Raw genomic sequence first — 23,730 nt, forward strand, 5'->3', positions numbered from 1 at the left:
TTTTGTATATGACTTGAAACTCTCGAAAAAACAGATGTTTCTAGATGTTGAAAAAATTTTTGATCTTTTTTGGCAATTAATGTTAACAATTCCCCGTAATTGCCTCGATTGTCAGAGTCGTCGCACTCAAAATGATCACGAAACGCTAGTTCTTGTTTGGCCCAAAAACATACAGTATCTCTTATAAGTGTGCTAAGGATATACCATATACCTATCTATTTTTGAACAAACTCGTTTTATGTTTAGCAATATTTGCTTTAAAAGCTTGGTTAAGAGAACTTTTGATTTTTGTTTTGCCAAACTGAATCAAATTGGGTATACATCTTACATGTAGGTAACGGAGAAATTTCATGTCTCCTTTTTAAAAATCTAACACCATTTAAATCGTGAACCTGGTCCACCCATTTTTCTGTAGAAACCAGAAGACATGCCCAATAATACAGTATATTTTTCTTGCAACGATAATATAACCAAGGATTTTCACTGTACCAACTAAATTTAAAATATCGAACTACTTTTGTTGATTCCTTTTTTAAATTGTTTAAAATAGGTCTTTCATTTTTAATAATCTCATTTTTTTCATCAAAATTATACAAGGAGAATTACTTTTCAAGTAGTTGATCGATTAAGAAGCGACACTCATCTATGGTTAACTGCACGCACACTTTTTATAGGCACTGTCACCAATTTTAAATTTGGTAACAGCCCTACTGATACACAGCGCGCTTATGCCGTCGCTTCTTCAAAATTTTCAGTCACTACCCGGTCCCGAGCGCCAGCGTGCGTATATAACCATTGTCACCAGAAATGAGTCTGGTAACAGAGTATAATAAAGTGCAACGGAGTCACATAAACTCGCCAATATTTTCGTGTCTACGAGTAGTTGGCTATTTAGTGAGATATTTACTGAGTTAGGTACTATTACCACATAATATAATATTTCTATTGGTAAAAATATTGGTAAATAGAATTATTCATTGTCATAAAATATTTATTTGCAAGATTTTTAACTGTTTCCAATGGTAACAGTGGTTACATGGACGCTTCGCCAGTGAGAGCATATGACAAAGAGAATGTTTTCTGTTCACCTATGAGTGTGCGATTTACCGCAGCGGCTCTCGAAATCGAAGTGTTAATATCTGGGCAAAGGACAACCCTCATTGGCGGTTGAGACGGATGAGCATACGAACATGGCGTCGTACCAAGTTATATTGCGACAATAGAGGTATGCACACTGATGTTTCAGATAAATAATTAACTAACAAATAACTTATAAACAAGATTGTGTTATTTTTTTCCCTCTGTACTATAACAAAAACAATTCATTAGTGTAAAGGGACTTTCCGGCCACCCTACAGAATAGAAAAACTGAAAAGCCTTAGTAATATGCGACTTTTGCCAAAAAGTTTAGACTTAATACAGTATTTGCCAAAACAAACAGTAGGTACCTACTGTTGAAAAATATACAATAATTGAACATTGTATTTATTTTTATTTTACATAATTGACAAGTTCAAAATGTGCACCATTGCAACGCAAACTTCGTAACGATTTTGCAGATTATCAAACATATTTATAAAGAGTGGTTGATGCAGTTGTTAAACAGAGTTATTATCTTTTGACGTACTTCTCCAATAACATTAGAAGTTAAGGATATTTTCTCGAGCTTTGAAGAAGCGGCGTATCCAGGGATGGGGCCCAGAGGGGCCGGCCCCCCCCCCAAGCGCTTCATCGAAATTACCAATTCTATTTTTCACCACGATATAAAATACAGAAACGAAAAAAAAACATTCTCTCTCTCAGATATAGTTAATCTTCTTAGAAGCCAACTGCCCACCGCAACAAGATCATAAAATTACAGTTATTTTAAAATCTTGGGTTTGTCTCAGGGTAACTCTCTAATGCATCTCATCTAGCCGACGGTCAGCGACCTTGAGCCGAACAGGAGCGCCCTATATAGATTTATTTTCTAGCCACAGCCACAGATTCATTCGCTTAATAACCGTTGCTCCGACACGACGGGACGTCCTGTTTTCAGTATTTCAGTGGTGCGGTGTGCGGACTGCGAATTTAGTTTTCTGGCGATATTGTAGTATTTCCACTTCCACATGTGCTTCTCGTTAGTTGAAAAGATAAGAAATTTCATTCAGTATTCTTGACGCGACACGAGTTCACAAAAACATTGTAGTAACGTTTTATTTTTAAAAGTTATAAACTATTTACAATTTGTTCAGTTTTTATTTTTTTAAAATGGACAAATTTATTATAAAGAAACCTCGTCTGGATATTGAGAGTGAGGGGGAATCTAGATCGATAAACGTAAGTAGATACTCAAATAATAATAATTATTTTGGATTCAAATTTTTATACTTTTGTGGCCTGTTTATAGTTTTCCAATTTTTTTATACTTGTTTCTTGTTTGATTTCAGGTTGCAACATGTTCAAATGATTTTTCCAATCCATCTACTTCTCAGGCCACTACCACCAGCTGTTCCAGTTTCCAAGGATGTTTAAAGACTCAAGTCGAAGTTGAAGGATTGGTATTTGCAAAAAATGATATTTGGCATTTTGTTGGAGTATCAAACATAAGTGATGCAGATAAGATAACTTTATTACGAAGAGTATGGGAACCTTTGCCTTCCCATAAGTTCTGTGTTGAAATTATTGGGTCAAAGAAACGCACTTTCCAAGTTAAATGGCTGCAGAGATTTTCTTGGTTGGCCTACTCTGATAAGCTGAAAGGTGCATTTTGTAAATTATGTGTAGTATTTTGTCCATCAGCAGTTGGTAGTGGATATCATGAGTCTCCGGAAAACTTAGTAAAAAAAGCTTTCCGTAAATGGAAACACGCCATTGAAGTTTTTCAGAAGCATTCTAGGACAAAATACCATCAACACTCAAGAATAGCAAAGGATGAATTTTTAAAAGTTTTTGATGGACAACAGCAAAATGTAATTCAACAATTGCAGAAAAAAAATAAAACTGAAATAGAAAGAAACCGAAACATTTTAAGATCAATTATCGAAACCATAGTATTGTGTGGGCGACAAGAGATACCATTGCGAGGCCATCGCGATTCAGGTCGTCTGTCACTTGAAGAACCTAATATAAATGATGGGAATTTTAGAGCTTTGTTACGCTACCGAGCTAATAATGGTGACAATATATTAGCTGAACACATACAGCATGCTCCAGGAAATGCATCATATTTCAGTCCCAAAGTGCAAAATGAGTTAATAACTCTTATGGGGAAACAGATAGAAAGCGCCATCTTGACGAGAGTAAAAAAATGTACCTTCTTTACAGTGCTAGGTGATGAAACAACTGACATAAGTCGTGTAGAACAATTCTCACTTTGTGTTCGTTACGTTGATTTTGAGTGCATTGATCTGAGAGAAGACTTTATTACATTTGTTCCAGTAGATGACGTAACCGGAGCTGGTCTTGCTTTTGCATTACAATCACAAATCATACGGCTAGGACTTCGAATGGAAAATGTTCGTGGTCAAGGTTATGATGGAGCATCAGCGATGCGAGGGGCATTCAACGGTGTTCAGTCGATCATAAGACGAGATTTTCCTAAAGCAGTGTATACACATTGTTCATCACATTGCCTAAACTTGTGTTTAAGCGATGCTGCAAAAACACCATGCATCCGAAATTGTTTCGCCAAAATATCTCAAATTAGCACTTTTTTTCGAGCTTCAGCAAAGCGAGCTAAGATTCTAAGAGATGTGTTAGAAGAAAGAGGGAAAGCCAATAGTGGTCTCCATAGATATTGCGAAACTAGATGGGTGGAAAGGCATGACGCAGTTTTAGTTTTAGCTGAATGCTTTGAATGCATTATTTCTGCTGGAGGTTGTCATCGAAAACCATAAAAATGATGCAGCTATCGAAGCTGCTAGTCTACATACAAGCTTATGTAAATTCGAATTTATAATAACGTTGACTATAATGTCAAAAATGTTATCTGTAACATTAACTACATCCAAATATTTACAAAAGGAAACTCTTGAGTTAGGTGCAGCGTTAGAAAAAATCAGCTTGACGGAAAAAACTTTTTCTAACATGAGGACAGATGACGAGTTTTCAAAAGTTTTCAGCATGGCTCAAGAATTAGCAAACAAATTAGAAGTTCCTGTGATGGTTCCGAGGATAGTTGGAACACAAAGATTTCGGTCAAATATCGAATCACGAACTCCAGAAGAGTTTTATCGTCGTACGGTATACATTCCTTACATAGATGAAATAATGACATCCCTAAAAGACAGATTTTTAAGTCACAAGGATATATTAAGAGGGCTTGATAATTTTGTGCCCGCTAACTCTGTCAAAAAACAATATGAGGACCTAAGACCTGCATTAGAGTTTTACAAAGATGATCTGCGGAGTTCAAACAATTTCATTCTGGAAGCGAAGTACAATCTATGGAAAACTCACTGGCAGACATTTGCAGCAGATAAGTTACCCAAAAGTGCGCTAGATACCCTTAGAAACATGGACTGGGACATGTTTCCTAATATTAAAATTTTATTAACCATTCTCGCCGTAATCCCAGTTACAACAAGTTCAGTAGAACGATCATTTTCAACGTTGAAGAGGCTGAAAAACTACCTCCGGAATTCTAAGTCCGGAAGATTAAGTCTTTCGTGATAAAAGTAAACAGTAAGCAATAAGTATTATACTCGTCTTTTATACGTTATTTAATTAAAAGCTAATGTTCACTACTCTTTTAATTTTTCATGGCCTACAAATTTAGTTCATATAAATTTAAATACCCTCATACATAAATTTATTATTATACGATATTACTTTCAAATATTTTTCGCTATTAAGTATGGTTCAGGTTTGCGTTTGATTGAATTTGGATAATAATCTATGAAAATAGTATAACCTTCATATTTATATTTATAGATGGGTATAGGTATATTTCTAAAGTAACTGGGAGGCCCCCCCAAAAGAAAATCCTGGTTACGCCACTGGCATTAAATATCTCTCTAAAAATAAATGAAGACAAAACAAAATACATGGTCATTTCAAAATAAGAACGACGGCGAATAAGGCAAGACATTACTATAAACTATAAACGATCATAACTTCGAAGTGGTTAAAGCATTTAAATATCTAGGAGCAACCAGGCGCGTAGATAGGTTTTTTTTCTAGGGGGGTACTTAGTATCTTATTTTAAGTGCCGAGAGCAATTTTTTGCGCCAGGTACAACTGTACAATTTTTTGCTGCTTTTTGAGCTGTTTGCTCAAACAGCTAGGTAAATTTGAACTTTTATTAAAGTTTATTTACACAAGAAAATACAGAAGTAACAAACAAAAATCATTGGAAACCTGTCTATATCAGTCAATAATAAAAAAATACAAATCAACATATAATTAAACAAACATAACACGAACTCATTTTATATATGTTATATATTCTAGGTATGTTTAGTATTTAATATTCCGATAACTAATCGAATAAAGGATTACAGATTACGGTAAATATTTATTAAACATATATGATTACAAACTTTTGTACATGTTTTATTTTAGACCGTGACAAGTGCTCTGATCTGATTGACGTTGACAATGTGACAAATACACTGACACCTAAAGGTGTGATCACACTATACACTAAACACCTTCCCCTTAAAGATCAAGTTTCACTGGGGGTTTAATAGATCGTCCAAAACGAGATCTTTGATAACCTGAAGTACCTGGGTCAGAGATTACTTGTTCATTTTTATTAACATCTATTGTCCTAAATAATAGATTGATATCATCTACAATATCATTATTACTTATAGCAATCTGATTATTCAAATATGTTTTTTGTTCAGGTATATACTGGTCGGGAAACAATTCGGGTTCCAACATAGCATCATAATTTGATTTTGTTAAAGATGGTTTTAATTGACTGCTGTTGCGCCTAATAACTTTATTATTACTTTCCTTAAGTGCACTTTACATCAACAATAAATTGAACAATAAATTGACCAAGTTATTCAAGGCCAAATTTGACGTGTTCTCAAAGCACAATTTGACATCCAAGTTTGTTCGTTATTAACTTGACGCCAATAAATTCGTGAATTTCTTGAAAGCAAAATTTTCTTGTCCTCAAAAAAATTGAAGGAACTTGGAATAAATGTTGTAAAAATGTCAATATTTTCAGTAGTACCAATGCAATGATTTTTTTATTAGAAGCTTTTGAATGTCGTTTGTTTCTTTGTTTGAGTAAAGTGTTTGATTTGAAACAGAATAGAATAGAACAGATTAATAAAATAGAGAGATAGATTAGAATAGATATATAGTATAAAATAAACTGAAATAGAATAGAGTAGAATATAATAGAATAGATGTAATATATATGTAGATACTTACTAATAAAGTATTTGATTTAAAACAGAATAGAGTAGAATGTAACAGATTAAATGAAATATATAGATAGATTAGAATAGATATATAGTATAGAATAAAGTAAAATATAATATAATAGGTGAAATGATTGTGAAAAGCAATAGTTTTAAGTACCTAGGATCGGTATTACAGAGTAATGGAGAAATAGATGGAGATGCATGCAGTAGAATTAGGGCTGGATGGATGAAGTGGAAAGAAGCGAGTGGTGTGTTGTGACAGAAAAATTCCAATGAAGCTGAAGGGAAAATTCTATAAAACAGCCACAAGACCGGCTATGATGCGCGGAACTGAATGTTGGGCAGTGAAAAAGAAAGCGGAACAACGAATACATGTGGTGGAAATGAGAATGCTTAGATGGATGAGTGGAGTGACAAAGAAGGATAAAATTAGATATGAGTATATTAGGGGAAGTCTAGGTGTGGCACCAATTGATGCCAAAATGAGAGAGCATAGGTTAAGATGGTTTGGTCATGTTCAACATCGAGACGTTAATCACCCAATACGAAGAATAGCTGAAGTGCAGATTCCTGGAAGGAGTAGGAGAGGAAGACCAAAGAAGACGATAAGGCAGGACATGTTGGTAAAGGGGATTAACATTGATATGACTCAAGATAGAATTGTGTGGAGAAATGCAATTAGGGAAGCCGACACTGCATAGGGATAAGGCAAAGAGAATGATGATGATGATAATAGGTGTAATGTGTAGATACTTATATAGAATAGGTTTGAAATAGAGTAGAATATAATAGAATAAAGATACTATATACCTACATCCCTAATAGCACAAGGATGTCCTTCACAGACTTTAGGGAGGTCCGTTTTCGTCCAAGGAACGTCCTATTTTGGTCCAAATGTCGCGCTACCGAATGTCTGTTGGACGTCCACTTAAGGTCCGAAGGGACGTACATTGGACCTTAATCGGACGTCCTAGGGGACGTAAATTGGACCTTAACAGGACGTCCTATTTTGGTCCAAATGCCACGTTGCCAAACGTCCAATGGACGTCCACCTAACGTCCGAGGGGACGTTCAGTGAATGTCAATTGGACCTTCATAGGATGTCCCAGTTTGGTCCAATGTCTTGCTGCCGAACGTCCATCTAACGTCCTGAGAGGACCTCCGGTGGACGTCTAGCATCGATATTTAGACCTGTGGAGAATGTATGGTGGGAAATAAAAAATATATTTTTAAGGAACTTATATTACATCTTATATTAAATTACAATTATTGGATATTACATTATTTACATTAAATTACAATACACTTCTCCAAGAAATTAACGCACCACCTTAAAAATAGGGCATTTTTGATGTCTCGAATTTTCTAAACCTGTTGTCTCATCTGAGTGATTTTTTTATAATATAGCCTAGGCTATAGGTTACATCCTTAAGCTTGTCATGCACTGGTAGCTATACTGTAATATATGTATATTATATCATATCGCTCTCTATAGTAATGAGTGAGCCTGCAGACAGGGAACTAATGGTTCCGTATGTGCAGGCTCACTCATTACTATAGAGAGCGACGTGATATAATATATATTACAGTATAGCTCCCCGTGCATGACAAGCATAAGGCAGTAACCTATAGCCTCAGGCTATATTATTATAAAAAATCACTTAGATGGGACAACAGGTTTAGGAAATTCGAGACATCAAAAATGCCCAATTTTTAAGGTGGTGCGTAATGCACTGTATATATAGGTAAACTTATATACAGGCTGTAACAAAAATAAAATTTTTGTGTTTATTTAGTTGGCTATCTATTATAGTGTACAATCATCTAGAATATTTTGAACAAACTAAAAACATGAATATATCATCGAAAAAATAATAAAAAGGTCTTAAAATGCTTGGTTAGATATTAAGATCTAGTTAAAAAGAAACCAAAAACTGTATATTTTCTACAGAACGTAGATTATGAATTTTTAAGCCAGCTAATCCCATTTATTATACAGGGTGTCCCGAAAAGATTGGTCGTAAATTAAATCACATATTCTGGGACCAAAAATAATTTGAATGAACCTAACTTACCTTAGTACAAATATGCACACAAAAAAAGTTACAGCCCTTTGAAGATACAAAATGAAAATTCGATTTTTTCGAATATATCGAAAACTATTAAAGATTTTTTATTGAAAATGGACATGAAGCAATATTATTGCAGTAACATCTTAAAGAAAAATTATAGTGAAATTTGTGCACCCCATAAAAATTTTATGGGGGTTTTGTTCCCTTTAACCCCCCCAAACTTTTGGGTACGTTCCAATTAAATTATTTCTGCGGTACCATTAGTTAAACACTGTGTTTTTAAAACTTTTTTACCTCTTTCTATTTTTTCGATAAAGCTCTTTTTATCAAGATATGGCTTCTTTTTAAAATGGTTCAAAATATACCTAAAAATGTAAATCATAAATAAATTTTCATATTATTAGTCTCTACAATCGTACTTAACCATATACAAATATGTGGTGGATTTGACAAATATTCAAAATATCACGATAAAAACTGACTTCAAAAAAGTACTAAGAGGCAAAAAAGTTTTAAAAACATTGTGTTTAATAGTACCACAATAATAATTCAATTGTAACTTACACAAAAGTTTGGGGGGGGGGGGGGTTTAAACGAACAAAACCCCCATAAAATTTGTATGGGGTGTCGGGTGTCCAAATTTCACTATACAGTGGAACCTCGATTATCTGTCTCTCTATTAACTGTTAACCATTTTGTAAGAGAGACTAAAAACTTTTTTTACAGTCACCTCCTGTTTTCATATGATATTTTTTGACATGTTTTGTAGTAAATTCAATTATCTATTTACTACAAAACATGTCAAAATTTACATGTGAAAACAGATGACCCTAAAAATGGTTTTTCGTCTCCTACAAAATTCATGAAAAAGCAGATAGGAGGTATTGTCACATCACCGACGATATACCAGAAGTATATGTGGCCATACCAAATAATACATCCTTGATAAATATAAACATTTTTATTGCACAAAATATATATATTTCTATATATATATATTTTTTTCCATAATCATCACTACGATGATGATTCATTTGTATTGAATTGTACATTGCAATTCTCTGATGTTTGGGAAAAAGGGCTTGAGTCAGAATTGCACATCGATAATGTTTTGATGATTTCTGGACCAGAAAAATCGGCTCTTTTTATTGGTACATACAGTTTAAGTCTGCAACACTTTTTTTATGGTCCAGAAATCATCAAAACATTATTGATGTGCAATTCTGACTTCAGCCCTTTTTGCCAAACATCAGAGAATTACAATCTGGTCATAACTGACCAATGAGCAATTTTAATTTAACCTAAATTACTACTGTTCCTTAAAATGAAGAGCTTACCCTATAGCGTCTCTTATCTAATCTAACAAGATCGTGCACTATTCTAACATACACAGGCACACAAGCACTACGCTCTGCTTTTCACTATCACCTATCACTCAAACTAGTTCAAAAGGCTTTGTCCTCTTCAATCTTCTAGTTTGTCCAGTAGTAGATATCGAGGAGATGGATTTCCTCAATATTCTCATACTTATGAAGTTGTTGTTGCTCATGACCTCCTGCTATCTTCTTGATGACTATATTATCCAGGTTCCATTCCTAGGTCTTGATATTTGTTTATAAAGTAATATCTTATTATGCATCGACAATGTGGAGTTTCTTCCAACTAGTCAATACACTTTTTATAGGTATCTTTCTTTTGCCTTTCATAGCCACAACAAGGCTATAATACGTTTCCTTCCTGGTTTTTTTGTAGACCACTTTCAGCTGATTCTAAAAAATTAAAATGAATGGTAATTTTTCTATTCTTTACAATTAAAAATCAAAAGGAATAGGAAATAGGTACTACTATTTACAGGTAATAATATGCATAAATAATTCGTTTCCTAAAGAATACAGAAAATTGAAAACGTTTTTATAATACTTACATAATTGTTTAAACAAAAGAGACCCAGCCAGAGCAAAACTAACAGACAGAACTGCAAAAAAGCCACTAATTTCCATTTTCCCACCCACCCCCTTATCTTATATGCATTTTCCAATCAAAATTTTTAGGTTGTCATGAACATGAAAGACTCAACCTCAACAAATAATAATAAACAAAAAGCTCTACAGCTCTACTTCCACTTCCCGCCAAATGGACACAGGTTGGTGACACTGAATTCACGCCAAATAAATGAAAAAATAGAACAATTTTCTTTTTCGTCAATTTCTTCACGTGAAGTTTATAACGAACAAACTTAGATGTCAAAGTGTGCTTTTACACGTCAAATTTGGCCTTGAATAACTTGGTCAATTTCTTGTCCAATTTATTGTTGATGTAAAGTGGACTTTACGTATCCAGTATGCTCTTGGTTCTCGAGCTTTCTCTAGAACAACTGCCTTATACCATATTTTATCTCTATTACTTTTAACTACTACTTTATCTCCCTTTTTATATTCTATTAAGGATTTAGGACTCGTTTTATCATAATGTATTTTCATCTTTTGTTTTTGTTCATTTAGATAATTGACAATATGCACTTGAATTTCTGGTTCTAATTTATTTTGGGTCACTGGAATTTGTGTTCGAAGTGTTCTACTTTGTAAAATTTGAGCTGGGGAGGCTTTTAAACTAATGATAGGGGTATTATTATATTCCAAGAGCAAGTCTCTAAAATCACTTTTTTCTGCTAAACTTTTCCGTAAAATTTGTTTTCCTAAGCTAACAGCCTTTTCAGACAAACCATTGCTCTGATGATGGTATGGTGTACAAGTAGAGACTGTGATATCCTTGTTCTTGTAATATTCCCTGCATTTTAATGATACAAAGGGTAAATTATCTGCGATTAAGTGCTGAGGGTAACCAAATTTTGTAAACGCATTCTGCATCGCATCTATAACAGATTCTGAAGTTTTATTTTGTAAAGGACATATTTCAATCCAATGAGAGAAATGATCTATTAAGATTAGATATGCCTTTGCTCCAAATTCCAGTATGTCTGCTCCTATTTTATTAAAACGTAGTTTTGGGACTGAGTGGGGTAATAGGGGTTCCCTACGATTACTTGGCATGTACTTTTCACAAGTTCGACATTGTTTGATAAATAATGTAATGTCAGATGACATATTTGGCCAAAAAAATAACTGCCTAGCTTTATGTATAGTTTTATTAATGCCTAAATGCCCTTTATGTATTAAATTTAAAATAAAAGACTTTAAACTATTTGGTACCACTATCTTGTCACCCATAAAAATCAGACCTGCTTCAACATATAAATCATTTTTCAGGACATAGTAAGGCTTGCACAATGGTGAAATACTATTTATTCTTGGCCAACCATTATAATAAAAATCTGAAATTTTCTTTAATATTTTATCATTGGCAGTTTCCCTTCTAAAATTTAATTTTCTCTCATCAGACATAGGCAAATGTATTGATACAGTGTGTACCATTTCTAACATCTCAAGATCAAGTGTCTTGACTTTAAGACTAGCTCTGGATAACATGTCTGATTGGAATTTATCAGTAGAAACAATATTAATTCTTTTTATTAAATTTAAATGCAAACAAGCTTGACCACCTATTAGAACCTGATTTGCCCCTTCCACGATCACAAAATCCTCAAAAATTTCCTTATTTTTAAATTTACAGTTTAAATTTACTATACCTATCGGTTTGGCAACAGTACCTTCAAAAGCTTTTAAAATGTACTCTGTTGGCCTGACTCTAAATTGTTTGTTGACATATTTAAATATTTTTAAAGGAATTATATTTACGTCAGCACCCGTATCCAATTTAGTTTTTATTTTTCTCCCTTCAATCTCTAAAAACTCTTCCCAGATACTTCCTCTGCTAGAATTACAAGCTACAACGTTATTACTTAAGTTTACATTATCTACAAAAATTTCACTTGAACTGTCGCCATCTTCATGTTCAACATTTTTAACATTTTTTACCCTACATGATTTTGAAAAATGATTTAGAATACCACATTTATTGCAAGCTTTTCCATAAGCTGGACATTTGCGGGGGCCGTGCTGAGTCTGGCACCTTTTACAGCGAAACGTCTCAGTAGATTTTGAAATTTTTTCATGACCTTGCTTTAAATTTTTGTTACTTTTTAAAATTTTTGTACTTACAGTTTTTTTATTTCTTATTTCATTTACTTCAAAACCTGTTTCATTGCTTCCTGTACTCTGAAATTGTAAATTTTGACTTTTACTTTGCTCACTGGTTCTGCAAAAACTTATGGCCTTTTCCAGTGTTAGTTTATCTATCCTAAGAAGGGCTTCTCTAGTTGTTGTATCTCTGATACCCATTACAATTTTATCACGGAGTGCCTTATCTTCTGCCGTCTCATCTGGATCATTACGATTGTAGTTGCATGTTCTTACCAAGTGTCTGCAATCTGTTAGGAAATGTTCGAATACTTCACCCTCTTTCTGGGTCCTCTTTAAAAAATTATAACGTTCAAAACATTCGTTCATTCTCGGATTCACATACTTCGATATCGTTTCTATCATATAATCATATTTATCAACCTGGTCATCTGGAATCTTAAATGTTGTCATAATACGGGCTGACTCGGTTCCCATTATGTTTCTCAATAGGGACAGTTTTACCCTATCTGTTGACTCATGCTGCCCTATAGCTATCAAGTAGTCTTCGAAAGCCGTGTACCAAAACTTCCACTCTGTAGCAGCATTCTGCCCTTGCAAGTCAAAATCGGGGGGAAGTTTTACAGACCCCATGCCTAAATTTGTTGCCATTTTTCTGGTTATTTGAATTTATAACCTAACCTCTATTCAAGCACTGTTAAATTTCAGTTATCTGTCACAATCCTTCTTGAAATATTCTTTTACTTTCGCAGCGCCATGTTTAATATTTAATATTCCGATAACTAATCGAATAAAGGATTACAGATTACGGTAAATATTTATTAAACATACAGTGGAACCCCGTTAACTCGGATTAATCGGGACCGCGGCCGATCCGGGTTATCGAAAATTCGGGTTAGCCGGAGAAAATGGTAAAAATTATTAAAATATGGTATGCTTACAGATAAACTCCGTTATAATTGGCACACAGACACTTGTAAACCACGTTCGCGTTCCACACATACAAAGCGTCGTCGAGAGTCTCATTTTTAGCTTTCTTAGCATTGCACCGATTGTCCAAACTGTCTTTTGTTATCATTTTGAAACAAAAACAACATTTTAAGTTTTATTGCCATTACGTAGACAAAAAATCACGCAAACAACAAAATCTGAATATATTTACGCGGAACGAACAATGAGACTTTACTACACACACACAATACCGTCTCGCAACGAGAACGAACTTATGTTATTTAATAAGAGTGAAGACTAAGCCCATTGTTTGAAAAATAATTTTTTAATAGTCTTTTCTAAACAATGCTAGACAGTTTCAAGTAAATAAAGGATACTACAGATGCCTATTGGTTTCGATAACACGAGAATGAGCGTTGTCTGCCATGCCAGTTATTTTTACTAAGGTATATTATGTATCAAATTACACAAATACGCATTATCTCTCATTGTATAATGTGTTTGACATTGAAAATTGAAACGAATGAACTACATAGGAATTCGCTAAAACGACAAATTTTTACGAAGAAAGTTTATTATGATAAATAAAATTAGCCTGAAAAATATAAGATATTATAGTATTCGAACAATATATGTTTATAAGGAAAGATAAAAGAAAATATTTTAAGATGTTGACAAGAAATTGGAAAATCCAGCATAAAGGACATACATTTTTATTGTTGTAATGTTTGTCTGATAAAAATCGGTCCGGGTTAGCCGGACTTCCGGGTTATCGGGGGCCGACTTATCGGGGTTCCACTGTATATGATTACAAACTTTTGTACATGTTTTATTTTAGACCGTGACAAGTGCTCTGATCTGATTGACGTTGACAATGTGACAAATACACTGACACCTAAAGGTGTGTTCACACTATACACAAACAAGGTAAAAGTAAAAAAAAATCAATTCCACTATTAGGTAATATAGGTAAAATAACTTAAAATGCAAAACTCATCATTAGGTTTATTTAACAAAATATTACACCACAGTAACTAGATTATGAAACAAAGTCAATTTTTCTTGTCCGTTGCTTTGAAAACCTATCAATAACAGCATCGATATTTATTTCAATATCTCTGTGTATATTTAATAAACTTAATCCAACTAGTAACCATGATTTTAGTCTCTTAACCCGGCACCTGCCACGTGGGGTGCTACCAGCACCCCATAACACATTTTTATCAAATATTTGGTATTTCAAGTTTGGTAACGGAGCTGTGCGTCATAGTAGCTTTCTATAATATTATATAGCATAGATGTGTTAGTGTTTGAAGTGGTTATTTAGTGTCATTCTGAACTTATAGCTCTAAAATCGAATTGGGGTGTCATCATCTGGCACTTTAAGTTTTAATTTTTTTTTGTATTTTTGATAAACTGGTCAAATTTACATGTTTTATTGAGATAAATGATTTAAATTATTAATATAAACTATATACTCACTAAATCTTAATTTTTTTAGATATTTTACTCGAATTCATGTATTATGGCTTGGTACTTGCCAATTTGCTTATGACACCTTTTTCATTTTATTTTTTAACTTTTATAACATATTAGTGGCTAATAAGTCAATAAAACATGTTTTTTTATATTCTTGTGTTACTCAACACACTCAGTGCCGGATTTATATTGTTTACGAGTGTAGGCCACTTTATTTGCGCCGCCCCATGTACCTTACTAAAATAATAATTTTCCATATGTAGTAAGAAACGAACTAAGGTTGATCAAAATAATGAATTTGTCATTAGGAAGGGCTTAAGGAAACAATAATTACAATTTTTTAGTTTATAGTGTTCATTATCTCTGCTTCTATGTAGAGAAGAGCCAAAGAATTCATTTTTTCTTGAGACAATGAAGACCTTTGATAATTTTTTACTCGTTTTAAACAGGAAAAACTTCTTTCCCCAGAGCAATTCGTAGCCGGAGTCGAAAGTGCGATGCGGAGAACTATTTGTAAGTTACAAGAATCTACAGGTCGAGCAAGTCTCGTAAATTTCACGATTGCGAGCCACGCTTCACGCAACCGTGTTTGCGTACTTGTGTTTCGAGTTGCGTGGTCTTGCGGAGTTACATTTACCAAATTTAAATCCGTTCCAACATGCTGTCAAAATTAAATCAATATGTCAATATGGCTACTGGGTGTAAAAGATAAATCTTATTCTATCTGTTCTTAATGAGTTTTTGATAATTTTAGTTGTATTTCTTTGTAATTTTGTGTTGTACAAAGATTAATTTAACATTTTCTCTGGAAGTATTAATTTAGAAAGATAATTATGCTTCATTGGTGTTGTGTTTTGAAGTGTGAAATGCAAAGTAATTGTGATAAAGTTCACTTTTAAACTGAACTAAATAAGGTATCTGAGAGACAACAATGGTTAAATGCAATACAATGTACAGGTTTTACTAGCGAAATGAAAATTTTCCTGTCCTGTCTGCTGTAATCATTTTATATCTGGTAAGTTACAATTACAACAGTAACGATTTTTGAAGATGTTAACATTTTAATCTTATAGGAAAACCAGCCGACTTAATCGATAATAACAATCTCCAGATTGGGTTCCTTCAATAAATATGGGCTATAAACACAATGAAATAAGTTCCCCAAAATCTAAAATGGAGTGGTATCAAAGGAGAATTAAAGGAAAAAATATTCATATTGAAATTATTTATAAGGCACTGGACTGTCTTAAATTCTACAATAATACTAGGTGGGTAAATGATTTTAGACATTTTTCATTAAGAGTAGATTAAGATTAAGTAGATTTTCATTCAGTAGATTTAAGACTTGTTTACACAGGTCGAGTAATGATGCAAGTACTTGATAGAGTAGAGTAACTCTACCTGTAAAAATGCTCAGCACAGTAGAATAGCTGGTAGAGTGTATAGTTGGAGTTAAAGTAGAGTGACTAGCAACCTATGGCAAAGTAACTACTCTATGACCACCACTACTGCCAAAATGTCTACTCGGCTGCACACTCTACCCATGGAACACGCTCAATTATGGCAGAATAGAGTAGGTAGGAGAGTACATGGGGGCGCTGTCATTCTGGCTGGAATTGTGTTTTGTGTAAATAGTGAAAATGAAGTTCACCGAAGATGAAACTTTAAAACTTGTAGAGCTATAATACGGCGAATACCAGTGTTTATGGAATTTAGGTAGTGTATACTACAGAAATAAAAGTTTGCAGCAAGCTGCGGAGGATGAAATCGTCGAAAGAATGGCAAAGGGGGCTTTGGAGTAAACGAGCTTAAGCAAAAAATTAAGAATTTAAGGTGCACTTATAATCAAGAGTGTTTAAAAATACAAAAATCGGTTTCACTATACTAGCATCAGTAATATACTTGTACTCTCCTCATGTGAATGGTATCAAGCCATTTTTGGTAGAGTACTACCGCTACCCTACTCTCCTCAAAACTCTACCCATGTAAACAAGTCTTTAGAAACAGTGGAAAATGAGGTAGCTAGTAGAGTAAAATATACTGGTTTAGCAAATTACAATGTTTTAAGGTAATACAGTAGCGATAAACAGGTAGCCAAAACGTGTTCCAAGATTGTCACTGTAATTTTGAATATTTTTTCGAGGCATTTGGCACACGTATTCGTAAAATAATAAAGAATGGCGGTACAGAGCCCAATTTGAAAAATATATTAATATGTGGAAATTACTCTGTAATTATACAATATTTAAAAAACGAGCCTGTACCGCCATTAAGAAGAACAAAAAAATACACTTTCTTCAAATAAACTTTTTTTTCCGATGCCTAGATTTTGTGTAATTTTGGAACTACTAATGAAATAAAAAATTTTAGTAGTTCCAAAATAACACAAAATCGGATAAAAAAGTTGTATTTGAAGAAAGTGTATTTTTTTGTTCTTCTTAATGGCGGTACAAGCTCGTTTTTTTTATATTGTATTTAATTACAGAGTAATTTCCACATAATAATATATTTTTCAAATTGGGCTCTGTACCGCCATTCTTTATTATATTACGAATATGTGTGCCAAATATCTTGAAAAATATTCAAAATTACAGCCGCAATCTTGGAACACATTTTCGCTACCTGTTGATCGATACTGTTTCCTCTTAAGATAGTTTTAATAGTTATTTATGATATAAGTATTAAAAGTACAATTTTAAGACGCGCATGTGAAAGTTAACTTGAAAAAATAATTTTATTAATGTTTTGACTTCCACATCAGATGTCATTGTCAAAATACAAAATATTTATTATTATTAGGTTTGTTCTAGCAAACAGTCAAACTAGTCAAAAACCATCAGCAAACAGTTGGTCAGTAAAAGAACATAATACAGTCACCAGTGCGATCCCCTCTACTCGCGCTGGTCCACTATTCGCTGATGGTTTCAAACTGATGCTAGAACAAACCTATTATTATTATGCATATCATTATCTGTAAATAATATTTCTTCTGATTGTTAATTGTAAAGGATAGAAAAATTACCATTTATTTCATTTTTTTTAGAATCAGCTGAGAGAAGTGGTCTACAAAAAACCAGGAAGGAAACGGAATATGTGGCTACGAAAGGCAAAAGAAAGGTTTACAAAGCAAATGTGACACATTTTTTTGAAATATTTAGGAATATCAGTAAATTGCATTAAAAAAATGTATGAAAAGATTTTGTTCAATAAAAATGTTTATATTTATCAAGGATGTATTATTTGGTATGGCCACATATCGTCAGTGATGTAATAATACATCCTATTTGTTTTTTCATGAGTTTTGTAAGAGAGACTAAAAACTTGTCTTAGGGTCACCTCCTGTTTTCATATGATATTTTTTGACTTGTTTTGTAGTAAATTAAACTATCTATGAACTACAAAACAAGTCAAAACTTACATATGAACACAGGAGGTGACCTTAAAACATGTTTTTCCATCTCTCATACAAAACTCATGAAAAAACAGATAGGAGGTATTGTCACATCAGCAAGGATGTACAGTGATAAGTGCCCTAATAACCGGCAAAATATGGGCAACATATTTAGTTGTGAGATAAAAAGAAATGAAACTAGTCGAGCTGGGAAATTTAGCGAAATTAACCTTTAAATTTACGTTATATTGATCCCACCTTTACACATATCGGAGGAGTATGTCAACTAAAACTGTCACTGTGACAGTGGTAGTTTCCAAACTCGTCTGATACGTCTGAAGGTGGTACACAATCAATACAATCTAAATGTATAAGTTAATATCGCTAAATTTCCCAGCTCAACTAGTTTCATGTCTTTTTATCTCACTACTTAATACATCTTTTGTGCTATTTTGCCGGTTATTAGAGCGCTCATCACTGTATTTCTGGTATATCCAGGGAATGTCTACAAAATATATTTTGAATGTCCAGAGAACATTCGTGGACATTCATGGAATGTTCCAATAAGACATTCAGGTAATGTTTAAAATGCTGACACAGGATTTTCCTGGGATGTTCAGGGAACATGTTTTCGGGGATATTCCAGGAATTTTTCAATGTCTGTGTACCTTCTATGGACCTATATGGAATATTTTGGTGTTATTTTACCGCCGCACTCCACTTGCGATTTGTAATCAGGAAGATTGAACACATTGTTTCAAATACAAGTCAATCCATTTGTGACTAAATAATCATGGATTGACTTCTATTTGAAAGAATGTGTTCAATCTTCACAACTACAAATCGCAAGTGGAGTCCGGCGCTTAGGGCTACTTCCTCTTCGGTATTATGTATTATACTACAGAAATCAGGAACTTTCCTTCTAAATATATGTATGCATCTTGGCCATCAAACATATTCTTCCAAACATTTTTTTAAGGGGTTACATAGGTCTTGTGGGTAAAAAAGTGACTTTAAAAAAATTATATCTCGAAAACTAAAATTTATTTTTATTTATAATTGGAACATGTAAAAGTATAGTACTTAAGGTAGTCTCAAAAAAAGTTTCAGCCAAAAATATTCATTTTTGTAGAGTTTAAGTTTTTTTGCGTTGGCAGCATAACTAGTCTCATCTGAAATCAAAAAGTTTCTTGTAGTTTATACCTCTGGCTAGAATATGAACAAAGGAATTAAAAAAAATTAAATTTGAAGATTTTACATAAGTTTAAACACATTTTTGACCCCAATTTTTCTCATTTTTAAAGTAGTTTTTTTTTATAAAACAAAAATGACCTCATCTAATAAAAAATCCTTTGTTCATTCACTAGCCAGAGGTATAAACTACAAGAAACTTTGATTTCAGATGAGACTGGACTTGTTATGCTGCTCACTGCAAAAAAGGGCTGTTGTGGAAAAATTGCAGTCAACTCTACAAAAATGAATATTTTTGGCTGAAATTTTTTTGAGAGTACTATACTTTTACATGTTTCAATTATAAATAAAAATAATTTTTAGTTTCCAAGATATAATTTTTTTAAAAAGTCACTTTTTTTACCTGCAAGACAACAACTTAACAAATTGTTGATTTCAAATTGTAAAGGCCCCGTCTCACCATCAAATAATTGACAGTTAATTTGATCAAACTTGACAGTTAGTGACACAAAGTGACAGTTAGTATGTATAGTTTGTGTCACTAGTCAAGTTTGACTGTCAAGTTTGATCAAATAACTGTCAATTATTTGATGGTGAGACGGGGCCTTAACAATTGTTTTGCAAAGTATGCTGCCTTCTTGTATTTTCTGTGTTATCTTCATCATACAATTACTTCATCTAAAAACTTTCTGCGATATATTCGCAACAACAAAAACAAACAAAACAAAAAAAAATAAAACAAAAGTTTAACCACCTTCTCACCACAGAATCAAGCAATCAAGTTACACAAATTTTCAAACACCTCACCCGACACAGCGTCTCAAGTACGATTGCGCGAATTGGTAAATATAACTCCGCACGACCACGCAACTCGAAACACAAGTACGCAAACACGGTTGCGTGAAACGTGGCTCGCAATCGTGAAATTTACAAGACTTGCTCGACCTGTAGATTCTTGTATCTAAGTTAGGGTAAACATTAGACAGCGAGTGATTCCTCAAAAACGTTGAGAGACTGAGCAATGAGTTTGATCTAGGCTTCACTGCACATTCTGCAACATTACTAGAGGAAATGTAACTGTGAAAATGCACACATTCTTGAACCAAATCTTCCTCTAAATCATTGGTATAATATTTCACCAGCGATCCGCTGCTGTTATCCATCAGTCAGATACAGTCACACAATAATAGTATAGTAGATATTATTAGTATATTATTATGTAGATAAAAACGGTAAAAATACCTAGGATTGATAATTTTCGATATGTGAGTTTCTATGAGAATTTAACGTATTAGTATAAAAAACCATGAGACAACCTGTGAACTTGTTTGACCTTTATTCTCTATAATTAAGTGAGCTTCCTGTAAAATCTGCCGCCCCTAAGACGCTGCCGCCCATAGGCCGCGGCCTATATGGCCTATTGACAAATCCAGGACTGAACACACTATTTTGTTTTTTTAAACAAGTAGATCACAGAAAATGTTTAAGGGTGCTGTGAGCACCCCACGTGGCAGTTGGCGCCTTGCAAAGCCACGTGGCAGGTGCCGGGTTAAGTGTGGAAAATGATCTTTCAGCACTTGCCACACTTACCGGCATAACAGAAATTATCTGCATGAGTGTATATATGGTGGGAAATATTTCGTTACTGCAAAGCAGCAAGGTATCTAACGCTGTCGCTGGCAAATCATTTGTTTTATTTTCTATTCCTTTCCATTTATTTATCCAGAGCGCTATTTCCGATTCCAACAAATCTGATAAAAATTCTACGGAATCATTTCTAAATTTACTAATATATTCGGAAACCTTATTTACTAGACTTTAAATCATTATCGCTCTGGTTTAAAACATTAACCGGTATTAAGTTGTTTATATCTAAAATTTCGAAAAGATTTGAATTGAAACGAAACTCGAGGTCTTGGAATATGTTTTCTAAAAGGGGTATAAAAACTGACACTCTAAAATATTCTTCAGGATTTTTGTTTCAATATGACTGCGATAAATTTGTCTGGCATTGATTCTTGGCAGTAATATTGGAAAATCTAATTTTTGATGAACTTTCGTTACTTTTAACACATTTTCAGCATCCTCTCTTTTTTATGAAATACTAATAATATATCGTTTACTAAAGATCGAGCAGAAATTTTGTCCAAACTTTTAGCCTGCAAAGATTTACTTAAACTTAAAGTTATATTTAAAACATGGGACAAGCAATGGAGAGCAACTACAAAATTTGTTTTTAGCATTGTATCCAATAATCTTTGAGCTTTTGAAGATGACTGAGAATCTTTCCACTGCGTTATTAGTTGCAAAGTTTCTATGATATTTTCAAAAGAAACTTTGAACCTAAGAATAGCTGTATGGCGTTCTGTCCATCTGGTTTCGCATAAGCTTTCCAAAGCAGATGAGGTCGTGAATTTCAAAACGTTATGTATTTTAGACGATGCGTTGAAAAAGGCAATGGTTTCTTTAATGGTACCTACCGCGTTACGAATATCTTGGACATTGCTAGATTTTGATAGGGATAAATTAAGTGAATGGCTGTAACAAGGACATTTGCAAGCATTCTTTAACATTTTTTGAATTTCAGTAACTGCTCGATATGATATAACGATGATGAACTATGATATAAATTAAACAGTAACGATATTCTGCTCGACTCTGCTAACACTCGACTGTTGAGTAGTGTTGAGTGACTGAGTGTTGTCTGTTCTCTCCATAGAAATAATAATGTGTTCAGTGGTTCTCTCTTGGCCCGACTACCTGAGCTTCAACGCAACGAGCGATTACGTCGGTTACATAGACGAAAGATGTAATGGTGAAACCAGTGGCGGTCTGTGGTCGCGTTATAGTTGACATTTTAAAACTTAAAAGACAATGTAATAAAAATTGGTTTTTAAGCGAATAAGATTGAATTTTTTTTTTGATGAGGGAAGTGTATCATTAATTTCTCCTACATCTTTTAGTATTTTATTGCTTCTATTAGAATGCTTCTTAGGGGGGGTACTGTCCCCCAGTACCCCCCCTTATCTACGCTGGTGGGAGCAACAACCACAACTGACACAAAATAGAGAAGTTGAAACGCCAATAATGGCACGAAACAGATCTTTCTTTGCAATTTAACATCTAATGAAGTCAATACTTCTTGAACGAGGTGCAAAAATCCAGAAATATTAGACCATAATCAGAGCTGTGCCGGGTACTGATACATTGTACTCGGGTACAGAGTACTAGGTACTTTTCATATTTGAGTAACGAGTACAGAGTACCGAGTACATTGCTCAAAAAAGTACTCAGAGTATAATTACCCGAATTTCTCGGGTACTTATTTCTAGTATATTCGAATATAGGACCCGAAAAAAAGTAAGAAATTAATAATTAGGGAGCGGATTTATATGCGATCAATTTTGATGTAATATACGCATACATATGCAGTAAAAAATTTTGAAATATGCACAAGATTTGCACAAAAATTCAAAGAATGCACATTTCTTGAAATCATATATTCTCTGTTCTATTCTAGTGATGAGTTTTTTAAAAATATTATCTTTCAAATAAAAACATGTTTTATAATATAATATAGGTACGCAACAGGTAGAATCTTGAAAGTACCTATTTAGAATAAAACACAATATGACTACATAATATAAAAATTTGTTTCAAACGATTTTCCACTGTCAATGGATAACTGAACAACAACTTTCGATTCGCTCATCTTTTTGAATTTTGACTTTCTGTCCCGACATATTTCTGTCCTGACGTGTTGTGACCGAAAATTTTCGCTGAGATAGTATTTACGACAATAACACATACTTTTTCAAACTGTTTAAACTTTGAAAGTTGAGGATGCAGTCAAATATTATTTATTAAAGAAAGAAGAGGAAGAAAGCAATGTTAAAACCCACGTTGGTGTAAAGAATAAACCAGGCTAGAGTCTTTCCGCATAGTCACAAACAGAAGTACTTTTACATAAAAACTAAGCATTCGGATTGACCGACTAAAAGTGGCTAATTTTACTGGTTAATTTACTTTCCCCTTTAGCAAATTATTACCCACCATTAACATTATACCCATTATTAACAAAACCAACGGGTGTTTTCATACATTTAATAATATCCTCTTTAACAATAATAACATCTCTTATCGGCTTGAAAGAATTTGCAGTTAATTGGGTGGTCAATACATAC

The 23,730-nt window shown here is 33.5% G+C and overlaps 1 protein-coding gene and 1 long non-coding RNA gene across 2 annotated transcripts; one reads left to right on the forward strand and one right to left on the reverse strand.

The window, feature by feature from the left end:
* Positions 1-5,477: 5,477 nt before the first annotated feature.
* On the reverse strand, positions 5,478-14,117 carry LOC126887113 (uncharacterized). Its single transcript, XM_050654456.1, has 2 exons — positions 10,765-14,117; positions 5,478-5,943 (listed from the first exon to the last, which is right to left on the reverse strand). The coding sequence occupies exons 1-2, from the start codon at positions 13,183-13,185 to the stop codon at positions 5,641-5,643; spliced, it is 2,724 nt and encodes a 907-aa protein (XP_050510413.1). The 5' UTR covers positions 13,186-14,117; the 3' UTR covers positions 5,478-5,640.
* A 1,368-nt stretch (positions 14,118-15,485) lies between these two features.
* On the forward strand, positions 15,486-18,159 carry LOC114325325 (uncharacterized). The gene is made up of 3 exons (XR_007698965.1): positions 15,486-15,979; positions 16,038-16,232; positions 18,008-18,159. It is a non-coding gene; the product is annotated as an uncharacterized LOC114325325 (long non-coding RNA).
* Positions 18,160-23,730: the final 5,571 nt, after the last annotated feature.

Source organism: Diabrotica virgifera, chromosome 6, assembly GCF_917563875.1.
Source record: "Diabrotica virgifera virgifera chromosome 6, PGI_DIABVI_V3a".
NCBI lineage: Eukaryota > Metazoa > Arthropoda > Insecta > Coleoptera > Chrysomelidae > Diabrotica > Diabrotica virgifera.